The sequence below is a fragment of the Callionymus lyra genome, chromosome 5, assembly GCF_982586985.1.
Source record: "Callionymus lyra chromosome 5, fCalLyr1.hap1.1, whole genome shotgun sequence".
Classification (NCBI taxonomy): domain Eukaryota; kingdom Metazoa; phylum Chordata; class Actinopteri; order Syngnathiformes; family Callionymidae; genus Callionymus; species Callionymus lyra.
The window spans coordinates 11,325,933-11,341,707 of record NC_141822.1 but is presented as its reverse complement, the minus strand read 5'-3'; the positions used below and the strand labels follow the sequence as shown (position 1 = coordinate 11,341,707).

At 48.4% G+C, this 15,775-nt stretch overlaps 3 protein-coding genes across 6 annotated transcripts; 2 read left to right on the top strand and 1 right to left on the bottom strand.

Annotated features, from left to right (window-relative positions):
• The first annotated feature begins 71 nt into the window (after nucleotides 1–71).
• On the top strand, nucleotides 72–3,512 carry cdk2ap1 (cyclin dependent kinase 2 associated protein 1). 2 transcript variants are annotated; one of them, XM_087792451.1, is made up of 4 exons: nucleotides 72–395; nucleotides 984–1,063; nucleotides 3,044–3,170; nucleotides 3,233–3,512. In XM_087792451.1, exons 1-4 carry the CDS (start codon nucleotides 329–331, stop codon nucleotides 3,298–3,300), a joined length of 342 nt encoding a protein of 113 aa, XP_087648577.1. In that variant the 5' UTR covers nucleotides 72–328; the 3' UTR covers nucleotides 3,301–3,512. The 2 variants fall into 2 exon arrangements, with proteins under 2 accessions (XP_087648577.1, XP_087648576.1); XM_087792450.1 differs by having other exon boundaries at nucleotides 83–395; nucleotides 981–1,063.
• Nucleotides 3,513–4,327: 815 nt separating this feature from the next.
• mphosph9 (M-phase phosphoprotein 9) lies at nucleotides 4,328–12,672 on the top strand. 3 transcript variants are annotated; one of them, XM_087790826.1, is made up of 22 exons: nucleotides 4,328–4,379; nucleotides 4,901–5,128; nucleotides 5,192–5,321; nucleotides 5,384–5,473; nucleotides 6,072–6,594; nucleotides 6,670–6,773; nucleotides 6,849–6,938; nucleotides 7,012–7,364; nucleotides 7,428–7,571; nucleotides 8,222–8,309; nucleotides 8,394–8,609; nucleotides 8,705–8,752; nucleotides 10,145–10,209; nucleotides 10,272–10,373; nucleotides 10,493–10,627; nucleotides 10,687–10,832; nucleotides 10,902–11,105; nucleotides 11,175–11,292; nucleotides 11,348–11,427; nucleotides 11,943–12,088; nucleotides 12,255–12,323; nucleotides 12,395–12,672. In XM_087790826.1, exons 2-22 carry the CDS (start codon nucleotides 4,938–4,940, stop codon nucleotides 12,485–12,487), a joined length of 3,135 nt encoding a protein of 1,044 aa, XP_087646952.1. In that variant the 5' UTR covers nucleotides 4,328–4,379; nucleotides 4,901–4,937; the 3' UTR covers nucleotides 12,488–12,672. The 3 variants fall into 3 exon arrangements, with proteins under 3 accessions (XP_087646952.1, XP_087646949.1, XP_087646950.1); XM_087790823.1 differs by having other exon boundaries at nucleotides 4,901–5,321; XM_087790824.1 differs by lacking the exon at nucleotides 4,328–4,379 and adding an exon at nucleotides 4,407–4,632 and having other exon boundaries at nucleotides 4,901–5,321.
• Nucleotides 12,673–12,817: 145 nt separating this feature from the next.
• Nucleotides 12,818–15,761, bottom strand: tmed2 (transmembrane p24 trafficking protein 2). Its single transcript, XM_087790822.1, has 4 exons — nucleotides 15,450–15,761; nucleotides 14,763–14,955; nucleotides 13,498–13,605; nucleotides 12,818–13,432 (listed from the first exon to the last, which is right to left on the bottom strand). Exons 1-4 carry the CDS (start codon nucleotides 15,627–15,629, stop codon nucleotides 13,308–13,310), a joined length of 606 nt encoding a protein of 201 aa, XP_087646948.1. The 5' UTR covers nucleotides 15,630–15,761; the 3' UTR covers nucleotides 12,818–13,307.
• Between the last annotated feature and the right edge of the window lie 14 nt (nucleotides 15,762–15,775).

Below are 15,775 nucleotides of genomic sequence, written 5' to 3'. Positions count from 1 at the left end.
CACCAGTTCCCCTCCTGGTCTCGTGCTCTATAAACGACTGATGGAAGCCATGACGGGCAGAATGTGGATCTTAGTGGAAACTCGAGTCGCCCGGGTCGTGACGCAGTTGTGACGTCGTTCCCGTTCAAACGCGCTTCTCCGTGACAAAGACGGAATTGTTGGTCACGAGCGCGTCCAGACGTGAAAGTGCCGCGAAAAGCTCCGAGCTGAGACGAAAATGGATGCACGGGAGTCCGGTTCGGTTCTAGTGTCGGGACAGTGACGTGTCGCCCCTTGGAGCAGACGAAAGTCATACGAGTCAGACGGATCTGGGCTCCGGAGGTTCGTGATGTCTCTGGGAACGTACTTCCAACCGAACCTGCACCAGCTGGTCCCGGGAGCGCCAGGAAACCAGGGTGAGCTCACAACAGCGTGTCGGTTCCGACCCACCAGCCGCCGTGTTCACACAATAGAGGTTCGGGGCGACCTGGGGGGGGAACGCGCCGTCGCTTTGTACACTTGTCCCGGGTCAGACCCGGGCCGCTAAGCTAACTCAGGTCCGCCATGACTCGCGCGGGGAGACGGATCAGTGGCGGGTCAAACCCAGATCCCGGTCCGCTCGAATCCGGTAGAAACTACACACCAACCGGGTCGGTTGTCTTACGCACCTGGTTCTGGTTCCGTTCTCCCTATATTTCACCCGCGGAACCGCTGATTGATCTGCCGCCGACACGCGGGAGGACACCTGGCGGCGGACCAATGAAGTGCGCGCTCTTTGTTTACGGGCTCGCCAAACGTACACGTAAACAAAGCGATTTCATCCGTTCATCCGCGACTCTCGCGACCCGGACTCGTCTGTTGCCGGGACTCTACTGTGACCCAGAGTCGTCCTGGACTGGACTTCGGTTCCTGGTGCCACGAACCGGCAACAGATGAGAGGCTGTTATGAACGTGTTATGACAGTGATGATGAAGATTCTTAGTGTTCTGATTTTCCTCCAGCAGGTGGAGCTCTTTCCTTCTCACTACAGTCATATCGCCCCCGACTAAGCGACGACGGACCCCCGTCCCTGGGATTCTCCCTGGTTAGTCTGCTCCACATAACTCGTCTCTACATTTGTGCTTCTCCTGCTCTCCATCAACTCTCCTCCTCCTCTCCATCAACTCTTCTCCTCTCCATCAACTCTTCTCCTTCTCCTCTCCATTAACTCTTTTCCTGCTCCCCATCAACTCTCCTCCTCCTGTCCATCAACTCTCCTCCTCCTCTCCATCAACTCTTCTCCTCCTCTCCATCGACTCTTCTCCTCCTCTCCATCGACTCTTCTCCTCTCCATCAACCTCCTCCTCCTCTCCATCAACTCTTCTCCTGCTCCCCATCAACTCTCCTCCTCTCCCCATCAACTCTCCTCCTCCTCTCCATCAACTCTTCTCCTCCTCTCCATCGACTCTTCTCCTCCTCTCCATCGACTCTTCTCCTCCTCTCCATCAAATCTCCTCCTCCTCTCCATCAAATCTTCTCCTGCTCCCCATCAACTCTCCTCCTCCGCTCCCCATCAACTCTCCTCCTCCTCTCCATCAACTCTCCTCCTCCTCTCCATCAACTCTTCACCTCTCCATCAACTCTTCTCCTCTCCATCGACTCTTCTCCTCCTCTCCATCAACCTCCTCCTCCTCTCCATCAACTCTTCTCCTGCTCCCCATCAACTCTCCTCCTCCTCTCCCCATCAACTCTCCTCCTCCTCTCCATCAACTCTTCTCCTCCTCTCCATTGACTCTTCTCTTCCTCTCCATCGACTTCTCTCCTCCTCTCCATCAACTCTTCTCCTCCTCTCCATCAAATCTTCTCCTGCTCCCCATCAACTCTCCTCCTCCGCTCCCCATCAACTCTCCTCCTCCTCTCCATCAACTCTCCTCCTCCTCTCCATCAACTCTTCTCCTCGTCTCCATCAACTCTCCTCCTCCTCTCCATCAACTCTTCTCCTCTCCATCAACTCTTCTCCTCCTCTCCATTGACTCTTCTCCTCCTCTCCATCAACTATCCTCCTCCTCTCCATCAACTCTTATCCTCCTCTCATCAACCCTCCTCCTCCTCTCCATCAACTCTCCTTCTCTCCATCAACTCTTCTCTTCTCCATTAACTCTTCTCCTGCTCTCCATCAACTCTCCTCCTCTCCATCAACTCTGCTCCTCCTCTCCATCAACTCTTCTCCTCCTCTCTATCAACCCTTCTCCTCCTCTCCATCAACTCTTCCCCTCATCTCCATCAACTCTCCTCCTCTCCATTAACTCTTCTCCTCTCCATCAACTCTCCTCCTCTCCATCAACTCTTCTCTTCTCCATCAACTCTTCTCCTGCTCTCCATCAACTCTCCTCCTCTCCATCAACTCTTCTCCTCCTCTCCATCAACTCTCCTCCTCATCTCCATCAACTCTCCTCCTCTCCATCAACTCTTGTCCTGCTCTCCATCAACTCTTCTCCTGCTCTCCATCAACTCTCCCCCTCCTCTCCATCAACTCTCCTCCTCCTCTCCATCAACTCTCCTCCTCTCCATCCACTCTTCTCCTCTCCATCAACTCTTCTCCTCCTCTCCATCAACTCTCCTCCCCCTCTCCATCAACTCTTATCCTCCTCTCCATCAACTCTTCTCCTCTCCATCAATTCTTCCCCTCATCCCCCTCCCCTCTGTCTATTCTTCACCTCTCCAACAACTCTTATCTTCTCATTTGCCTCCTTTCCGTGGACCCTTCTCCACCTCTACGTCAACTCTTCTCATCCTCTCTCTTCACTCTTCTCATCTTCTCCTTCGACTTATTTCCTCATCCTCCTCTGTCTACACTTCTCCACCCCGTCATCGACTAGTCTCCTTATCTTCCTTTTTTCAGTCAACTCTTCCTATTCACCTCTCTATCTACTCTTTTCTTCATCCTCTCCGTCGACTCTCCTCTTCATTCTCTGTTGCTTTGGCTCCTCATCTCAACTATTTAAATCTCCCTCTGTTTGGTTGACCCTTCTCCTCTGTCCACACATCAACTCTGTTAACTCTGCACCTCCTCTCTCTCCATCAGGGCTCCTCGGGAAGTCAAGTGCCTCAGAACAAGTACTCAGAGCTGCTGTCCATCATCGAGGAGCTCGGGAAGGAGATCAGGCCGACGTATGCAGGCAGCAAAAGTGCGATGGAGCGACTCAAGCGAGGTACGATTGGCTGAAAAGAGACCCATGACATCCTGTTAACGCCATCTTAACCGTGTGTGCAGGAATCATCCACGCTCGTGGGCTGGTACGTGAATGTTTGGCGGAGACGGAGAGGAACGCTCGTTCCTAACCTCCAACCCCTGTCCCGGTGTGCTGACCTCACTAGGTCACCTATCGGGGGGGAGCGCGGAAAAACACGGAGGACTTGATGTTCAACTTTTGGGGTTCTGCATGGGGGCGCATGTGAGGGGAGGGGCTAATGAGTGATTGACAACTGGTTGTTTTGGTACACAAACGTCTTTGTATGTTTTTGTTACTGCAAAATAAAGTGTATTTTTAACACTCCCGAGGTCGTGGGTTCCGTTCCTCCTGTGATTTCATCTTGTATTCAGAGTTTCTTTACTTCTGGATTTTCATCACCTTCTTTTTTTCCTGTTCTGTTGAAACCACTCTTGTATGTTTCAGAGGCATCGGTGCTGGTAAGAAAGACACAGGAATAATTTTAAGAGAGAATGTTCGTTAATTAAAATGTGCAAAAGTCAGGTAAAAGGCTTACACGAGCAAGGTACCAAAGAAAGGGTAAGGTAAGGTAAGGTAGAACTTTATTGATCCCTCAGAAGGTCTCCTTCGGGAAATTGTTTTTTTCCAATAGCCACAGCAAATACAGCAATTTTTCATTAAAAAAAAAAATCAAAATAAAATAAGAACAAGCACAAAGAGAAATAAAGAGAAAGAACAAGATGATACAATCTAAAAAGTATAATAATACATAATAACATAAGTATAATAGCATAGATGGTCAGTTAAAAGCCCACCGTTGGTCCATGTCTCATTGAACAGTTAAGACATCTGTTCTCTTCATCCTATCACATGAATTGCAAGCAGATATTTCCCCGTATAACTCCATCTGAAGATAGTTTAGTTTGTGAAAGTTGTCCTGAGCACATGTCAGGGTTGTGACTCAATGTTATTGATAATGTTAAATTCTCACAACCTGCACTTCACCCCTTGACCATCCTTCCTTCACTTCTTCATCTGGAGAAAAAATAAATCATAACTGTTGTTGTTAAACGTATTCACATCAGCCAATCACTGCTGGGTATTTTTGGACTCCTTCGACCAATCGGATGCCGAGGATGGTGCGGCGGTTCACCGCGCAGTTCGTCTGCTCAGGAGCAACATGGCTGCCAGGAAGCAGCGAAGACTCTGGTACGTTCCTTCTAACCGCTGCACCGCTGCTGGTGACACCTCTGGAGGACTGCAGGGTTACACGTCTGGTCTCCTGTCGTCGGAACCGCCATGTCAATTCTGTGCCCGTGGTTCCGGTAGTTAGTGTTTTGGCGCTAAAGAGTAGAAGCTAACATGTTAGCAGTGTAACTTCCTGACTGAGTGAATTGTTGCTACTGATGATAAACAACTATCTTCTCCTCTTCCGTCTTATCTCTTCTATCGGGACGACCAGGTGATGACAACTCAACACGAAGTAGATGTTTTTGAGCTTCTTCGTTTCGGATTTAAAGGCTTCGAAACTTTGCATGACGTCTGCTGACGTCACGAGGATAACATTCATTTGTTCATCATTATTTCGCTGCAGTGACAGTTGTCTACCTGCCGCGAGGTGGCGCTGTCCAACATGAGTGATGAAGGTTCATCCAGCCATGAGCGTTTGGTCATCTGCTGCAGATGTTAGGATCTGGTCATTGATTGGTGAGACCTCTCTATTTGTCCAGCTTTCCAGGCGTCCTTTGCTCTCCCGGCCCGTGAAACATGTCCACGGACGACAGCGTGTCCGAGGACGTGTCCAGCTCCGCGGCTCTGAGCCACTGTCATGGGGACAGCGTGGGCCACAAGGGGAGCGACGCGTCTCTGGTGTCGTCGGAGGGGACGTCTCCAGAAGACAGGAGCACCACGGCACGACTCGGAGGACCTGATGACATCACCGCGGGCGACAAGATGAGGTCCGCAGGCATGAGGAGGAGGAGGAGGGCGAAGGTGTGTGACTGTGTGTCGTGTGCTTGCAGGAGTGTGTGCGTCCACAAAGGCAAGAACCTCCCGTTCATCATCCCGAGCTCGCTGGAGACCCTCAGAGCGCTCGTGCAGGAGATCCAGAGCAGCGGAGAGACCGACCCAGAGATGTGGAAGGACTGTGAGGTGAGACCGGCTCTGTGGGCCAGACTCTGGACCGACACCAACATCTAGTCTTCTACTCTCAGGGTCGCTGGCTACATCTGTTCCAGCTGGTGGAGAAGCAGTACCAGGACCAGATACTGGGCCAGCAGCAGCAGTACCAGAGTCACATCCAGGTGAGTGTCGCATGGTGGAGTGAACAAAATGTTTTTTGCGCAACACATTAGTGTCCCCATGGCGATGAATTTGTCAGTGACACATCGGGTTGGCATGGTGACCATTTTGTGAGTGATGCATCCGGTTGTCAATGGGGACTAGTTTGTGAGTGACACATCAGTGTCGCCATGGTGACTAGTGTCTGAGTGACGCAACAGTGTCATGCAAAAAAACATTTCCATGACACATCAGTGTTGTCATGGTAACGAATGTGTGAGTGACACATCGGGTTGTTATGGTGACTAGTATGTAAGTGAAACATCAGTGTTGTCATGGTGACTAGTGTTTGAGTGATGCAGTGTCGTCATGGTGACTAGTGTTTGAGTGACACAACAGTGTCGTCATGGTGATGAATTTGTGAGTAACGACAGTGTCGTCATGGAGATGAATTTGTGAGTAACGACAGTGTTGTCATGGTAATGATTGTGTGAGTGACACATCATTGTCTTCATGGTGTTTAGTGTGTGAGTGACACATCGGTGTCGTCATGGTAACGTGTGTGATTGACACAACAGTGTTGTAATGGTAACAAGTGAAACTTGTGTTGACTTCTCTCAGCTGATCCAGGATGAAATCAAAGCCCTGGTTCAGCTTCAGAACCGTCACCCAGAAGTCTCCCCCTCCTCCGTCACCAAATGGTCTCCTCACTCACCAAAAGAAGACCTCTTGACCTCCACTGATAGGACCGTCTTCACCCAAAACCTCCCGGGGGAACCAACATCGGCCACACTCAGTAGTGGGTATGGGACTATGTCGGCATGGGAGACCGGCCACGAAGCTGCCGGGTCACCAGGAAAGCACGGAGGAACTGGTCCAGAGAGGAGAGAACATCAGTGGTCCTACCAGGACAGGACAGTAGGACCCCTGGTCCAGGACGTGATCAGCACGGTGGAGGATGTTCAGCTGGGACTGAGACCGCACAGAAGGTCTGTCGTTAACAACACCAGGCAAACCTTGACATCCTGGTCCCAGAGACAGAGACTGAGGTCCACAAGGGTGAAAGTCCCAGACCAGAGCCAGGACATGCAGGCTGAACCCGTCGCCCGTCTGAGGTGCAGCAGTGCTGCTTCAGACTCTTCAGGTGAGTGGGAGGAGGCAGGACTTTACACTGTCGAGGCAAGACCTGGAGCTGTTTTCTCTTTTGTACTGGGACCAGGACTCACCTATTGGCACCTGCACGAAGACGACCTGTACCGTCCTCTCCCGGACAGCTTGGACCGCAACGCCCATCTTCGCCTGCAGGAGGCGACCTTGACTATGGTTAGTTGCGACATGTGCTCCTTAGCTGGTGTGGATTGTTGGCGGGACAGAACCTTTTGTGTGTTTCCTCTGCAGGAACCTGGTCTTTCCCTTCGAGAGATCTACCAGAACAAGCAGAGAGCAGAAGGAGACTGTTCTGTACGGTCCAGTCTATTGTCTCTGCAGGTCCAGCCCCCTTCAGCCCTTTAAACGAGACCTGCTCATTGGCTATAATTCTGAATCTAACTTTTTGTTTCAGGTGTTGGGTCCGGCAGCCAGCACACGGCACTCGGACCGGACCTCGGGCTTCACCTCTCCTTCACACTTTGGTAGCCCGTCCTTTACAGCCCCGACCCGAACCGGACCGGTACCATCCGTCACGCCGGACAGCATGGTGGAGTCCGGTCTGAATCAGGTGGACACCGACTGCAACTCTGAGGTCTCCAGCGAGTCTGTAGCAGGCCCTCTCCAGCTCCAGGAGCTTGATTCCTCCCAGGACCAGAACCATCCCAGATTAATCAGAACAACCGAGAAACCCAGGAATAGCAGCACAGAGAAGAACGCTCCGGCCTGTGGTTTGACACCGTCTGTGGATCCAGTGGTTCTCTCTCTGTGAGTCGATGAAGGTTTGGTTGTAGCTTGTCTGTCTTACATGTTTGTGTCTGTGGTTCTCAGTCTGAGACAGAACCTGCGGGACAAACATGCCCGGCACGTCAACGACCTCAGAGCCTACTACGAGTCCGAGATCAGAACCCTGAGAGACCAACTGCAGCGCTTGCCTGAAGACCTGGATCAAAGAAACCAGCTGCTGACGGACAGGTGTGTGTTCTGTATGGCTGAGTATTGGCCAGAATCTGCTGATACAATACATAGTGATACTGTAGTAACGAGGATATATTTGTAGTATTGTCAAGTACTTGACTCTGGTGTTGCAGAATTCACAGACCACATGACTCTTGATGAAGTCGTAAATGTTTTGAAACCAATATATGTCCAAACATCAGCTTTAAACGCTCTTGGAGTCGACTGTATCCTCTCGTCCTCGGTCATCACCAGTGGACGTAATGACTGCTGCCCTTTGGGGGCTGGAAGTTGAATTTACACAAAAAATTGAGGACAAAAACAAACAAAAGTACAGCGCTTACAATTAATATTGATATTACATGTATCTATATTTTCTTACACTCCTAGTGTTCAATGTTGAGCTCAGGTGTCACTGGTCGACCTCTGGTGCTGAGTGAATGAAGCACAGAAGTCTCCAAACTCAAAAATCAGAATCTTTTCTCCTTTGTGAGTCACAGCTGGAGACTGGATGATGTCACAGACTCTGCTTTAGATCGACGTAATGTGACATCACAAAGGTGGAACGACTCGTATCTGCTGTGTGACAGAGGAGCCGCTCACATGTTCAACTCCGCTGTTGGACGCTGCTGCCTCTGACCCTGGAGTGAAAAGTCGTTGTGTTCCAGGTGTCGACGTCTGGAGGAACGAGTGTCTGAGGCTAACCAACGAGTCCACCTCCTGGAGGAATCCAACCGACACCTGAAGGAGTCTCTGGTGTGTGTTGCTCTGCAGGAGAAGCTTCTGGAACACACACTCCCAACCTCTCGGTCCAAATCCTGATTCTGTCTCTGCGAGCAGGCCGACTGGTCACAGCGCCACACCATTGCCACGGCAACCATCGAGTCCTTACAACAGCGTCTCGATCAGAGCAGACAGGCGGAGCAGGAGAAGGACTCGGTCATGAATCGTCTGACGACTCGAGTCCAGCACCTGGAGGATGCGTTACGGCTCTCTAACCAGGAGGCGGGCCAGAAGCTGGTGCAGAGGGGGCAGGAGCACAAGATGCTGAAGGAGGTGAAGGAGGCCTCTCTCTTGTTTGTCCTCTTTATTCTTGTCATCTTCTTTGTCCTCTCGCTCTTCATCATCCTCCTCTTCCTCTCTTTCCTCAGCTGTTGGGAGACTATGACAGTCTGACGAAGGAACACTCTGGACTCAAGGTGATGGAAATATGATGGTAGTGATGACGAGAGCAAAATAAAAGTAAATCTTTTTATTTTGAATCAAAATTGATATAAAATCAATCAGGCAGCCACAACACTACTGGTACTACATTGTATAAGTTTTACAATGCTTGAAAAAATAAACTTTAAAAATATTTACACTTTATTTTCTCATGCAATATCCTTTTGTTGGATTGATAATATAAAATTGAATAAAAAATGATCATGCTCACTTCACAGTGCATATGAAGTACCATCACACTCAACATCCCTCTCAGTAACGGTGACCTGAGAAGCTCCTATGATGCTTTGCCGCCCAGCCAACCAAACTTGATCCTGTTTGACATAGACTGTCATTTAAATAGTTTTGAAGATAATAATTTTAAGTCTCTCGCACCCGTACGTCGACAAGCACGACAACAGGAAACACCTGATGAGATATAAATATGTGATTATGGAGAAGAGAGTGAAGGACTTGCATTGTCTCAGACTTCTAATACAAAAGCAAAGCGGCTTACGTCACGTCAAATGCCCGCATTCCTAAAGCAAGAGGGATTCCCAAAATCTACGATGGGTCATGAGTGTCTTAAAAGTCGAGTTCCTGCTGAATTCTCTGGGCAACTTCTAAAAAATCTGCGTCAAAATGTTTCTTACACAAAGACAAATCCATCGGCATCGAGCCAAACTTGTCTATTCTCCTCTGAATTCTTGGTCTGCTCTAAAAAATCAGTTTGCCACCTTGTCATGGTGATGTGCTGGTCCTGACTGCAGACAAAATATATTTCAATATGAAGTTCTGTGTGCAAAAAAAGTAAAATCAATAGTTGAAATGCAGAATGGTGAGGGACCACTGTACTGAAGCTGGACTGTTGCGCAACACATGAAGATGAAGAAGATGATGATGATGAAATTGGTGAATGTAATGATAACGATATTGATTACGGTAATGATGATGATGATGACAGTGATTGTGATTAAAGTGATGATGATTATGATGGTGAAGATGATGATGAAGATGGTGATGGTGGTGATGATGATGAAGATGCTGATGATAATGATGAAGATGGTGATATGAATGTAATGATAACGATATTGATTACGGTTATGATAATGATGAAGATGGTGATATGAATGTAATGATAACGATATTGATTACGGTTATGATAATGATGAAGATGGTGATATGAATGTAATGATAACGATATTGATTACGGTTATGATGATGATGATGAAGATGGTGATATGAATGTAATGATAACGATATTGATTACGGTTATGATGATGATAGTGGTTGTGATGAAAGTGATGATGATGAAGATGGTGATGAAAGTGATGGTGATGATGATGATGATGATGGTGGTCGTCTAATTGCCTTTAGTGTGTCAACAGAACCAGTTGGTGTCCACAGAAAACAAACTCGGCAACGCCAACATTAGGATCATGGACCTGAAGAAGTGAGTCAAGAGTCCGGGTCATAGTGAGTGAGTCACTTCTTCTGACTCTTTTCTGTGTCCAGAACCGTCTCCAAACTGGAGACTCAAATGAAGCAGATGGACCACCAGCACCAGGCCCAGACCCGTCACTCGCTGAAGCGCACCACTCAGCCCTCGGGCGCCGGGTCAGTCCCCCGCCTGTCAATCAAGTCTGGGTCACATGACCGTTCAAAGGCTTATTACGCATGTTGTTTTGAATGTGTTGTTAATGTTCAGCACATAATTATTTTCAATCCTCCATCAGTCTGTTACACCATCCCGACCTGCTGCTGTCACCCAGGCGGGTCCAGCCAGAACCAGATGTGACTCATAGGAGTTCGCCGTGTCCGTCTGGAACAGGAAGTCGAGCGCAGAGTCCAACCGATGCAGACATCTGGAGGTGGGTCCGGCTGAGGTGGGTCACTGAAGGACTGAGGTCTCACTGTTGTGCTTCTGCAGATGTTCCAGTCCGCCCGAGTGTGAGCAGGTCCAGACCCAGCGCCACGAGCAGAACCAGTGGGAGTCCAGCAGGAGGAGCCAGACACCCATGATGAGAGCCCTGGTCCAGTTGGAAGAGACCAGAGCCACAGAGAGCCATGCCCCCTGTGAGAACCAGAACCACCTTAGTTCAGGACCAGCAGCAACATGTTGTGACCACATGACCTGTGATTCAGGGGTCAGCGGTCGGCAGAAGACGCCACTGGACCAGAGAAAGAAAGACTTCCGGGAGGGGGTCGGCCAACGTGTCAAACCTGGGTCCGTGTCGGGGAGAGAGAGTGCCGCGGCTCTGCTCAGAGCTCGCCGCAGTCTCTCCCCCGAAGGTCAGAGGTCATCATCTCTGCCTCCCTCAGCTCAGAGGAACCTCTGGGCGACTCCCTGTACGTCCACTCAACCTCCTCCTCCTGATGATCAAGATCATGACTCAATGATGGTGATTTGTTTTGCAGCGAAGAAAGAAACTCTCCTGGCTCCAGGCTCGTCCAGGAGTAGTCCCAAACGCAGCCCTTCGGACAACTACTCCACCGCCTTTGGTCACATGATGCCCAGAGAGGAGCACCTGACCAGGTGAGCCGGGCTGAGGGGTTTAGTGACGGGCTTGGTGTGACCGTGGTGTCTGCAGGACGGACGCACATCTGAACCGGAGAAACTCGCAGCACTGCAGCCCCCGCAAGAGACTCCAGTTCACCCGCTCAGCACAAGGTGGCGCACCGACTCTCTCTCTCTCTCTCTCTCTCTCTCTCTCTCGCACACTCTCTCTCTCGCACACTCTCTCTCGCTCTCTCTCGCACACTCTCTCTCTCTCGCACACTCTCTCGCACACTCTCTCGCACACTCTCTCTCTCGCACTCTCTCTCGCACACTCTCTCTCTCTCGCAATCTCTCTCGCACACTCTCTCGCACACTCTCTCTCGCTCTCTCGCACACTCTCTCGCTCTCTCTCGCTCTCTCGCACACACACTGCACTGTAGCTACACCTATGGAGGAGGTTCTGATGGGAAGAGGGTACTGACACAAGGGTTTTTGGCGTGACGGGGTTCTTAATTGAGCTTCTGGTGTATGAGGCACAGACTTAAGGAAATACTGAGACCAGGGGGTTCTGACATCAGGGTGGTTCTGGGCAGAGGTTAAGACCATGATAGATAGGAGGTCCAGTGGACCAATAACTTCAAGAGGTTCTTCACACCTGTTTCCTGGTGCTGCCCCCCAATGTCTAGGCACAGACCATCAGGAGTCTGGCGCCCCCCACAGTCCTGCAGAAGAACATCAGGATCTGGCAAGTCCTGAGTTTTATGAGACCAGTACCTTGAACCTGACCCAGGCCCAGCAACTCTGTGAAGAGCTGACACAAGAGAAGCTGCAGGTGAGATGGCGTCGTCATGTTGACGAGTGACTGGCACATCGGTGTCGTCATGGTGATGAGTGACACATCAGTGTCGTCATGGTGATGAGTGACACATCAGTAACTAGCACAGCTGCTGACATTTGTATACACACTTGATGACATCATCAACTTTGTTGGGTTTCAGATTGAAGCAGCTTTAAATCAAGTCACCGGTTCTGGAGCCCGAGTTGGATCCCAGAGAAGATCAGATCAGGTGAGTTGGGTCACAACTTCCCCCGTTAAGAAGTTTCATAATTGAACTGACCTGGTGTGTGCGGTCAACAGGAAGTCCTGGAGAAGCGCCTGGATCATGTGACCCGGGCGCTCGTCTTCACCCGCCGTGCTCTGAAGAGATTGAAGGGCTCTGCTGCTGTGTAGCTGCCCCACACTTTCATCTGTACTTGAAATCACCAGCCTTATTTTTGTACTTCACTTCTGGACCTCAGCAGCAGAACTGCTGTCCGAACCACGTGAGCAGCTAGAACCTGAAGGACCTGCCCTCCTTGGGTCGTCTCCGGTGTGAAAACAGTATTCTGACTTTTTTAATAAATGTTTCTTTCTTACCTGTGTGTGTGAGCGCTAGTAGTGAAAATAGTTAATATTTCTTGACCTCTGACCCCTCACTGTGACGTCAAGCTTCGAGCCTCAGTCTAGTGACATAATTGTCCAGCAGGGGGCGATAGTGTTAAAACAGGATGAACAGTCGTGTTGTCCAGGAAGTGAGCTTTATTAAGAGAAACATGTTCACACGTCAGAGTGACGTCAATATCTGAACAAACGTTTGATAATTTAAAATCCCCTCAACAGATCAGCAGTCATGACAACAGCCCCCCCACCCCCCCTTGTCCAGGCACAGCAGCTCAATATGGAGTCTTCAGTTGAGTTTGAAAAGTGTTTGGGTCATGAAACGGCCGCTCGTCACTTCCCTGCAGCAAATACACTTCCTGGAGGAAAAGCCGCTTCCTATCGGGACACAGATGACGAAGCTTGTGCGGTGTCCGTCTGTTTTTATTAGGATCCGTTTACAATCAAAAAAATGGACTAACCCAGAAATATTCTCCAACACAGTGAGTTTAAAAAAAAAAAAAAAAAAAAACCTAAGGAAACTGAACAAAATCATCCGACCACCAGGAGGCGCCACTCTGACTTCCATCTGGCGCCATATTTATGAAACTGTCCATGTGTTCCACGACAACAACTAGACGACTCGCCGGACTTCAAAGAATCTCTTCAGATAGTAGATCTGTCCAAGCGTCATGGCGACGAGAACCAGCGCCTCGAAGAAGGACCAGAGGACGACCCGGCTGTTGGTGTTGTCATTGACTGGGAAGAGATGAGGGACAGTCTTTCACACTGCTAAATTTTACAACTTCCTGTCAGACACTTACTGGCACGATGGATCCTCTCCCGAACCTCCATGTACTCCTGCTCATGCTTCACCGCCGTCATGGCAACCGCCAGCTCGTTGATCATCTCTTCCAGTTTGTTCTGGTGAGCTGCAACAAACACTTATCAGTCAACATTCACCTCATTCCCAGAAACATACTGAATAGTTTAATTTAACATTTTAAATGTTAAAACTTTTTTAGGATTTTTTTATTGAAATGTTTTTTAAGAGATTTTTTTTTAAAATATATATATATATATATATATTTATATATATATATATATAAACACAATTTAATTCATGTTTTTTGGTTTTAAATGTTTCATTTTATTAAATTGAATTCCATAATAAAAGGTTGAATTATTCTTTTGAATTATAGTTTTTACATAGTTTGATTTACAGAGTTTGTTCTACATTCAATATTTTAATTTGTATCCTTTTAAATTCAATGTAAACTGTATTACTGTACAAGACAATACCAAAAGAGTTCCAAGCATTAATGGTGGCACTATTATGCCAACATTTTATATTGAATTTAAAAGGCTATGAATTTAAAAATAATTAGAATATTTAGAAACATTAAAACTCTTTATAAAAACTTGAAAATAGATGTTTATATTGAATAATTAAAAATATAAAATTTCAATATACAAATTATTGAATTAAATCGTTAATATTAATATTTAATCCATTAAAAACAAACAAAAAAACATTTTCAATTAAAAAAAAGTTTCTTCTTTCAAATTTAACCATGCAATATTCTGATGGCCCCTAATATACTTTTATATAAATGCACTCTCCACAGACACACGGAACATTAATCGACTCAAAAAGACCATTTTCAAGCGTTCTGCTGACAATACTCTTGCTCAACATGCACCGACCTGCCACTCATGGAGTCGGGACAGTTGTGCAGCAACATAGTTCCTCTAAACCGACAAAGTCATTAGGTTCATGTTGGACTCCGGCTCTTTATATCGAAGCGTTAATGTGGCGAGAAGGTAGTTTGCTCCACTTTTGATTAATCGTGATGCATTCGACGCAAGCGAGAAGTGGAACTTAAGTCTGTAAAAAAACAACTAACAAGAAACGACCTCCGACTGTTAGTGTGAACGACACAGAAAACCGTTAGAGACACGCGTGTCACAACATTCCGGGTCCTACCATCCCAGCTGTCTCTGCCTGCACCGGGAAGAGTCCACAACAAAATCAGAGAATAAAACAACTACACATCCCCTCTCTCTCGTGTCCCTATTTGACGTTTACCTTCCGTCTCCATGTCTTGACCTTTAGGCGCTTCCCCGATGTCGATGGTGAACATGACGATCTTCGGCGTCATCGTGGACATCTTGTTGCTGAAGCAGAACTTGTAGATTCCGTCCATGTGGGCCGCCACAGAGTACTTGCCGCTCGACTCCCGGTCACCTTTGTAGATCTGCTTCCCATCAGGACCTGTGATCTGGATGGAAAAAACACGTTTATGAACTTCACAGGAACACCAGTCGATGGTCGATGAAGAGAGGAAGTTAAAGTGAATGTTTACGAACATGCCTAACATATGGAACCTTGATTTTTTTTTTTTAAAACATCTTTAGTGGATTAAAAAAATCCCTGCGAGTCTTTAGGAGATTAAAGAGATCATTTGTCTATAACTTTCATGGATATTAATTCATTAAATACGTATACTCGTCACTTGAGCTAATTCGTTAGCATGTCAGAGATAACATGCTAATAAACACGAGCCTTTACACTTCAATATTCATAAATTCCATCTTTAGATGTTTAACTTATCATTATTTTACGCGTGACTTCATGTCAGATGACGTGAGACACACAAATGAAGTTTGACGGAAGGACGGACGGGTTGATCCGGTTAGCATTAGCATGAGGCCCTGACTGTTAGCACCGCCGGTGACAGTACTCCCCCGGCGCCGTCGGTTTCTGGGGTCTCACCTCCACGTCGATGTCCAGGAAACCGCCCTCGGCCACCTCGAACATCAGACCCATCTTCGTGCCGGAGTTGACCCGCTCGTAGAAGCACTCCTCGGCGTGGGCGTCGATGCTAACGAAGTAGCCGGACGCGGTGGCTGATAGCGCGGCCGCCAGGACCAGCAACTCCGACACGGTCAACATGTCTGCGGGGGGGTTCAACAGCGAGTAACGCTGACGTGTGGAGGGAAGGATCGGTTCGGTTGCACCGGTAGAACCGCAGGTTTGCCGGTGATGGTTGAGGACGACGCGAGTTTTGCCACGTACGGGTTTAGGAGTATGGCGAGCGA

Bases quoted from the DNA above. Each gene is read 5' to 3' on its own strand.
- tmed2 (XM_087790822.1), bottom strand. From the start codon at position 15,629: ATGTTGACCGTGTCGGAGTTGCTGGTCCTGGCGGCCGCGCTATCAGCC. The intron at 14,956-15,449 runs GTGAGACCCCAG...TTTTCCATCCAG, and splicing joins TCCTGGACATCGACGTGGAG to ATCACAGGTCCTGATGGGAA. The intron at 13,433-13,497 runs GTAAGTGTCTGA...ATCTCTTCCCAG, and splicing joins GGAGAGGATCCATCGTGCCA to TCAATGACAACACCAACAGC.
- mphosph9 (XM_087790823.1), top strand. From the start codon at position 4,938: ATGTCCACGGACGACAGCGTGTCCGAGGACGTGTCCAGCTCCGCGGCT. The intron at 6,939-7,011 runs GTCCAGCCCCCT...TTTTTGTTTCAG, and splicing joins CCAGTCTATTGTCTCTGCAG to GTGTTGGGTCCGGCAGCCAG. The intron at 8,753-10,144 runs GTGATGGAAATA...GTGTGTCAACAG, and splicing joins AGGAACACTCTGGACTCAAG to AACCAGTTGGTGTCCACAGA.
- cdk2ap1 (XM_087792450.1), top strand. From the start codon at position 329: ATGTCTCTGGGAACGTACTTCCAACCGAACCTGCACCAGCTGGTCCCG. The intron at 396-980 runs GTGAGCTCACAA...ATTTTCCTCCAG, and splicing joins GGGAGCGCCAGGAAACCAGG to CAGGTGGAGCTCTTTCCTTC. The intron at 1,064-3,043 runs GTTAGTCTGCTC...TCTCTCCATCAG, and splicing joins CGTCCCTGGGATTCTCCCTG to GGCTCCTCGGGAAGTCAAGT.